General features: G+C 36.7%; 1 protein-coding gene across 1 annotated transcript; it reads right to left on the bottom strand.

Moving 5' to 3' along the window:
* Nucleotides 1-1315: 1315 nt before the first annotated feature.
* Nucleotides 1316-3068, bottom strand: LOC108364101 (zinc finger MYM-type protein 1-like). Its single transcript, XM_017617668.1, has 3 exons — nt 2981-3068; nt 2364-2468; nt 1316-2274 (listed from the first exon to the last, which is right to left on the bottom strand). Exons 1-3 carry the CDS (start codon nt 3066-3068, stop codon nt 1316-1318), a joined length of 1152 nt encoding a protein of 383 aa, XP_017473157.1.
* Between the last annotated feature and the right edge of the window lie 5153 nt (nt 3069-8221).

Here is an 8221-nt window from a genome sequence, read left to right as displayed (position 1 = left end):
AAGTTTCATACCGCGGAAATAATTTCCTTTGCAATACTCCAACAGTTTCGAAACCTCGGATGATTTGTCAATGGACGATATTTTTGCGCACCACAACCTATATTCTGCTTTCACTGCCGTTGACGACATCTGATCTTCAAAGTATGATGCTAAGTTGTCTAGCTCATCTGCTTTACTTACATCAGCAAATCCTGGGAGGAGAAGTTGGAACGTCGGTAAAACATCTTCGTTTTCGAGGAATCGTTCCGTTAAATTTTCAGCTAAGGAGTCAATGCACGGAAGGAATACTGTAATTCTGAAGTAAGGTTCGCTCGATGCAGTTTGCGGACTGGCACGGTTTGTTTGACGTGATACAACTCTAGGAGCACGGATTTCGCTGTCAAAAAAGTTTTCAGCTAGGTTTGATGCGGAAGAGAAGATTTGTCCAAAGAAATCATCGNGTGATACAACTCTAGGAGCACGGATTTCGCTGTCAAAAAAGTTTTCAGCTGGGTTTGATGCGGAAGAGAAGATTTGTCCAAAGAAATCATCAGCAGATTCTCTAATGTCCCACAACGACTGTATTATTTCTTTCGTGCGATTTATAGCGGAGATGAAATCCAAAAACTTTTCCTGCAGAAATACTGACAGTGGTAGAGTTAAACTTAGCAGTTTTTCATATACCAAAAGACCCACGATAAAGTCACTTTTTTGAATCGCAGCAAAAAGAGCAGATGCTGTGGAAGATACAGACCATGTTTTGCCAGCTATTTCCTCCAGACTGATGGCAATGCATTCGAAAAGTTCCATGAATGAGATTATACTCTCATGTTTTTCAATAAATCTAGTTTCACAAAGGCGGAGCAGTCGCTTTTTTTACTGTCCGGAGCATACTTTTGTTCGCTTTGCTGGAAGATCTTGTTTGCGTTTGAAGTGTTTCTAAATAAATTTATAATTTGACCAACAACTCCATGACAGTTACGGATCACAGGGATCGACATTGCATTCGCAACAGCAAGATTCAAACGGTGACTTGCACAGTGATAATATCTTGCGTTATGATATTGGTTTTTGATTCTTTTCTGAACTCCCCTCAAATGACCTGCCATATTTGCGGCTCCATCGTATCCTTGTCCGACACACTTATTCATGTCTAGTTTAAGCTCCTCACATCGCTGCAGAAGAACGTTACTAAGATTCTNCCATATTTGCGGCTCCATCGTATCCTTGTCCGACACACTTATTCATGTCTAGTTTAAGCTCCTCACATCGCTGCAGAATAACGTTACTAAGATTCTCGGAACATTGATCATCTATGGACCAACAAAATCTTCTCTTAATACTGGAGTGGACGAGTCCTTTGTAAAATCCACACACCGCAGACATATTGATAGTTGCTCAGTGCCCGAACATCCATTGTTTCATCTCCAAGAATACTGAAGCAGTCAGTGTTGTAAACTTTATTTATAATTTTTTCAGTAACGATATCGGAAGCTGTTTGTATAATTTCATTTTGCATTTCAGGGCTCAAATAAGTGGCGTTTTTTGCACTGTTTGTGATATGCTTTTTTAATTCCCTATCTCCCGATTTGATTTTAAAACGTAAAAGAGCTCGAAACGTTCCATATTTTTTTTCAGGCCGTTCTAAAGGGAAAGTACCGCTATCATTATCTCCTCTTACAGGTAATTCCTGCTCTCCGCAAAATAGCACTGTCTCAATAATTGGTCTTAAAGTTGCCCTGTTCTCTTCTTTCCCGTTGGCACGTTGAATATCTAATTGTGACAAAATATCAAGCTGCTTACCAGACGCCACATTGAGAAATAATGTGCCTCGTGTATCGCATACTTCATGATATTCCTTTTTCTTGTGCTTTTTGAATAATTCGATGGCTTTCTTCCAATCCCGACAACTAGTAGTGACTAATTTACCTGGATATTGATGATATCCTTTACCAACTCCTTCATGATAGAATAACCAGCATTTTTTGCAATAGACCTCCTCTTCACTCGTTGAGTAAGCCAAAAAATCAAAGCCATTTTCAGTGATCCATGTCGGTTGGAAACTTCTATTACCGGATTTGCCTGCTGTAACGGGAAACTTGTGAGGCAATTTCGGAAGTAAAAGCGACGTGAGTATATATTTTTTGGTAATATCATCCAGAGAATCACGATTTGCTTTTCCAATATCGAATTGGTTAGCTTGCCATAGAGTCGCAACTATGTCTTGATCGCTGTCTTGGTTAAATTTTTCTGATTGGCCGTCATCAATAACTGAAGGTAATATTGCATCCTCATCTGCGAAATCAAAACATAAGTTCACATCATTTTAGTAAAAACTGTACGAAATATGATATCTGTGTATTATTGTAATATAATGTACCCACCTTTTTCGCGATCATTCGGAGCAGAATTATTCGATCCAGATGTAACGTCGACTCTAGAACTGCGGTTACTATCGTCATTATTTCCGTATCTGTGAAGATGCTCTTCTGAAAAAAGACGCACAGGGTTGCAAATAACTGATGTAGAATACTGTTTTTATCACATCTGTTCAGGTTTGTATGAAAGCAGTAGTAAATTCAAAAGTTGTATAAATTTTTAAAATTACCACTGAACAAGCACTTATAGAAGTAAGAAATATCTGACTATCACTTTAAACTGGAATCATTCCTTTTATTCATTTTGGTCTTTAATTTTGAAGTTATCCAATTCATTATTATTCCTCGGTGATGGCTGTGGCATTCACTATGAAATATTGCATGTGCTTTGATTGCAAAATATCCCTGACACAATGCTTATCATGTAAATTGCTGCTAAGGCCTGCACATGGCAGGCTATGCATTGAATTAGCACGCAGCTGTGTCCGCAGTTAAGTGAAAAATAAGCATTAACTATTTTATACAAAATTAATGCAAATTTGTGTAGAAATTGATATACATTAAAACTTAATACATTAACACGTAATACATTAACACGTAAGTATGCACATCACTCTACTTACCGTCGAGATTTTCTTCAATGGCGTCGATTTGTGCCTTCGGTTTTTTGAAGAACGAGATTATTGATTGTTGAACTTTGTTACGTTTCATTGTTGATTAAAAACTGTCAAGAGGTGACTTAAAACCAGAGTTCGAAAATAAACGAAATAAATCGTATTGTTTTGTTTCGTTTCTCTCATAACAGAGAGCAAAACGCAACCGAAACTCAAACAAAGAAAATTTTAGTAGGGTTGGGTTTTGTTCTGTTTTTGTGCGCANTTGAAGAACGAGATTATTGATTGTTGAACTTTGTTACGTTTCATTGTTGATTAAAAACTGTCAAGAGGTGACTTAAAACCAGAGTTCGAAAATAAACGAAATAAATCGTATTGTTTTGTTTCGTTTCTCTCATAACAGAGAGCAAAACACAACCGAAACTCAAACAAAGAAAATTTTAGTAGGGTTGGGTTTTGTTCTGTTTTTGTGCGCAAGTGCAAACGAAGCAAAAGCATAAAGTGCGCAACTGGGTGAGACAAAACTCTCAGGAATGATTCGCAAACGTTTGCTCGGCGATTTGCTCATTACCAGAGTTCGAAAATAAATGAAATGAATCTTATTGACTGTAGTTTAATTGGGTTTTGTTCTACCTAAAGTGAGCAGCTGGGTGAGGCAAAATTCTCAGGAATAACTCTTAGGGCCGTTTGCACCATGTCTAGTTAACGCTAACTGGAGGTACATCCTTCAGTTAAGCACGTTAACTGCTTTATCGATCACATGTTATATGATGGGTGTCGATAACGTCGATAAAGATGTTTAACTGGGAGTTAGAATTAACTAGACATGGTGCAAACGGCCCTTAACGTTTGCGAACTAACTGCCAACTAACTAACAGCATAAAAAACTAAGAAGTTGCATGTTTCAATTCCTGCATGATTTCTATGGTATTTGGTTTTGCAATTACTCTCATTGTTGCGTTTTGTATACTATACATACATATGTACATACTTTGAGTACATACATGAATACAAACACACATTGCATATGTAAGTAGGGCATAGCTGGCACTGTTGCCAGCTTATTGCTTTTCGCACTAAATTTAGTGCTTTTCTTAATTCAAAACGCCAAAATTTTTGAGTTTGGTGCGTTTTTTGGTGCTTTTCTTTTTAGTTTGAAGACACCAAAACTGTAAATCTGAAACAAAAATGGAAGTTAAATTTAGAGCAATTGGAAGTTTCGTAAGGAACTTTACAAAAATGGAAATAAAATCATGGTACAATGATAATCATAAACGAAAGAGCATATGCTTTTCAAAAAAATATGTGGCAGCACTCTCAATCATGCCAGAATTAAATACGGTAATTTGCCATTGCCTCCAAAAACGTCCATGTTGCTGGGACCAGGAATCGATCTCTAGACCTTTAATTTGGGCAGAATTTGTTATATTTTTTACGAATATTAAAAAAAGCACCAGCATCTCCTAACAGTAAAATGAATAACGAACCTTCGACCGCCGAGCAGGAAGCNCGATCACATGTTATATGATGGGTGTCGATAACGTCGATAAAGATGTTTAACTGGGAGTTAGAATTAACTAGACATGGTGCAAAGGGCCCTTAACGTTTGCGAACTAACTGCCAACTAACTAACAGCATAAAAAACTAAGAAGTTGCATGTTTCAATTCCTGCATGATTTCTATGGTATTTGGTTTTGCAATTACTCTCATTGTTGCGTTTTGTATACTATACATACATATGTACATACTTTGAGTACATACATGAATACAAACACACATTGCATATGTAAGTAGGGCATAGCTGGCACTGTTGCCAGCTTATTGCTTTTCGCACTAAATTTAGTGCTTTTCTTAATTCAAAACGCCAAAATTTTTGAGTTTGGTGCGTTTTTTGGTGCTTTTCTTTTTAGTTTGAAGACACCAAAACTGTAAATCTGAAACAAAAATGGAAGTTAAATTTAGAGCAATTGGAAGTTTCGTAAGGAACTTTACAAAAATGGAAATAAAATCATGGTACAATGATAATCATAAACGAAAGAGCATATGCTTTTCAAAAAAATATGTGGCAGCACTCTCAATCATGCCAGAATTAAATACGGTAATTTGCCATTGCCTCCAAAAACGTCCATGTTGCTGGGACCAGGAATCGATCTCTAGACCTTTAATTTGGGAATGAATAACGAACCTTCGACCGCCGAGCAGGAAGTATTAATTTTTATTAATTTGAATCGGCATACCTACAAAAAAATTGTGTATGCATACAAAGTTCATTAAATCCTCAAATAAAAAATGTGGTGCTTTTTTCGAAAAAAAACGCGATTTTTCTTTGGTTTTGGTGCTTTTTCAAATTCAACACTTGGCAACACTGATAGCTGGTATACGCTCTTCATGTGTAAGAAAACGAATCGTTTGAAACGATCTAGCTATGCTCGTCAAGCAACGAAACATAAATCGTTTTGTTTGCACTCTTTTGCTTGCAAAGGTACTGGGCCCTTACTCTGTAGTTCGATTCGAAAGAAAATTTGTTCGCTTTCGAACGATTGGTACTCTAAAAGCACCTTTCGAGTAACATTCGTTCGATGTTCGAGTTCCATTCTGTTCCCTTCGAATTTTANGTACATACTTTGAGTACATACATGAATACAAACACACATTGCATATGTAAGTAGGGCATAGCTGGCACTGTTGCCAGCTTATTGCTTTTCGCACTAAATTTAGTGCTTTTCTTAATTCAAAACGCCAAAATTTTTGAGTTTGGTGCTCTTTTTGGTGCTTTTCTTTTTAGTTTGAAGACACCAAAACTGTAAATCTGAAACAAAAATGGAAGTTAAATTTAGAGCAATTGGAAGTTTCGTAAGGAACTTTACAAAAATGGAAATAAAATCATGGTACAATGATAATCATAAACGAAAGAGCATATGCTTTTCAAAAAAATATGTGGCAGCACTCTCAATCATGCCAGAATTAAATACGGTAATTTGCCATTGCCTCCAAAAACGTCCATGTTGCTGGGACCAGGAATCGATCTCTAGACCTTTAATTTGGGCAGAATTTGTTATATTTTTTACGAATATTAAAAAAAGCACCAGCATCTCCTAACAGTAAAATGAATAACGAACCTTCGACCGCCGAGCAGGAAGCATTAATTTTTATTAATTTGAATCGGCATACCTACAAAAAAATTGTGTATGCATACAAAGTTCATTAAATCCTCAAATAAAAAATGTGGTGCTTTTTTCGAAAAAAAACGCGATTTTTCTTTGGTTTTGGTGCTTTTTCAAATTCAACACTTGGCAACACTGATAGCTGGTATACGCTCTTCATGTGTAAGAAAACGAATCGTTTGAAACGATCTAGCTATGCTCGTCAAGCAACGAAACATAAATCGTTTTGTTTGCACTCTTTTGCTTGCAAAGGTACTGGGCCCTTACTCTGTAGTTCGATTCGAAAGAAAATTTGTTCGCTTTCGAACGATTGGTACTCTAAAAGCACCCTTAGAGTAACATTCGTTCGATGTTCGAGTTCCATTCTGTTCCCTTCGAATTTTTNGTACATACTTTGAGTACATACATGAATACAAACACACATTGCATATGTAAGTAGGGCATAGCTGGCACTGTTGCCAGCTTATTGCTTTTCGCACTAAATTTAGTGCTTTTCTTAATTCAAAACGCCAAAATTTTTGAGTTTGGTGCGTTTTTTGGTGCTTTTCTTTTTAGTTTGAAGACACCAAAACTGTAAATCTGAAACAAAAATGGAAGTTAAATTTAGAGCAATTGGAAGTTTCGTAAGGAACTTTACAAAAATGGAAATAAAATCATGGTACAATGATAATCATAAACGAAAGAGCATATGCTTTTCAAAAAAATATGTGGCAGCACTCTCAATCATGCCAGAATTAAATACGGTAATTTGCCATTGCCTCCAAAAACGTCCATGTTGCTGGGACCAGGAATCGATCTCTAGACCTTTAATTTGGGCAGAATTTGTTATATTTTTTACGAATATTAAAAAAAGCACCAGCATCTCCTAACAGTAAAATGAATAACGAACCTTCGACCGCCGAGCAGGAAGCATTAATTTTTATTAATTTGAATCGGCATACCTACAAAAAAATTGTGTATGCATACAAAGTTCATTAAATCCTCAAATAAAAAATGTGGTGCTTTTTTCGAAAAAAAACGCGATTTTTCTTTGGTTTTGGTGCTTTTTCAAATTCAACACTTGGCAACACTGATAGCTGGTATACGCTCTTCATGTGTAAGAAAACGAATCGTTTGAAACGATCTAGCTATGCTCGTCAAGCAACGAAACATAAATCGTTTTGTTTGCACTCTTTTGCTTGCAAAGGTACTGGGCCCTTACTCTGTAGTTCGATTCGAAAGAAAATTTGTTCGCTTTCGAACGATTGGTACTCTAAAAGCACCCTTAGAGTAACATTCGTTCGATGTTCGAGTTCCATTCTGTTCCCTTCGAATTTTTTTTATCCCCTTTCGAATTTTCGGAAGTTTGGTACTCCCTGCATCGAAAGCAAATGTCAAAATGGTGGAATTGTAGAAAATTCTATTCGACAGCAACCAAGCACTCGGACGTCCGCAAACATATAAGTAATTGCAATAATATTTGTGAAAATATGTATTCATTTAATCAAAAAATTATTTTTAGGACAACGAAAATCAAACAACCAAATACCAAGCCTCGACAATTTGAAATATTGGTAAATTTCATGATGGAACACAGCGATTTGGCGAAAGGTCAAATTAAGGGTTTAGCTGCAAAGCAAACCTCTAATAATCTGTGGAAGAGGCTAGAAAATGAGCTTTATTGATGCGGACCTCCAACTCATAACTTCACTGAATGGAAAAAGGTAACAAATTTATTATGTTTTTGTGAACACTATTGTAAAACGTTATAATTTTTTTTATGTAGATTATAAAAGCAATATTAAGGCGAAGTTACGAAGGAATAAGGAGAGCATTTCGGGAACAGTAGGTGGACCATCGAGATTCTGTTCATTAACTGCGACGGAAGAACAAGTGGTTGCGTTACTGAACATAGATGAATCTATAAATGGCGAGGCTGAAACAATGCGCTTTGGTGCTACTACCTTCGGCGATCCTGCATCATCTAGCCCACTTGATTGTATAAACTTGGAGCCTGAAGAATATCCAAGTAATGATGCAGAGAATCAGCCACCGAATGCTATCCCCACTACGCCACCGATTGTTATTGCACCCCCGAATCGCGCAC

This window comes from Rhagoletis zephyria, unplaced genomic scaffold, assembly GCF_001687245.7.
Source record: "Rhagoletis zephyria isolate East Lansing unplaced genomic scaffold, Rhagoletis_zephyria_1.1 Rzeph_scaffold_01460, whole genome shotgun sequence".
Lineage (NCBI taxonomy): Eukaryota > Metazoa > Arthropoda > Insecta > Diptera > Tephritidae > Rhagoletis > Rhagoletis zephyria.
Note: the sequence above shows the minus strand (reverse complement) of the source record. Positions and strands in the feature narration are given on the sequence as shown.

Excerpts from the sequence above, each read along its gene's own strand:
- LOC108364101 (XM_017617668.1), bottom strand. The coding sequence starts at position 3,068 with ATGAAACGTAACAAAGTTCAACAATCAATAATCTCGTTCTTCAAAAAA. Across the intron at positions 2,469-2,980 it reads CATTGAAGAAAATCTCGACG|AAGAGCATCTTCACAGATAC; the intron begins GTAAGTAGAGTG and ends GTCTTTTTTCAG. Across the intron at positions 2,275-2,363 it reads TCCGAATGATCGCGAAAAAG|ATGAGGATGCAATATTACCT; the intron begins GTGGGTACATTA and ends TTGATTTCGCAG.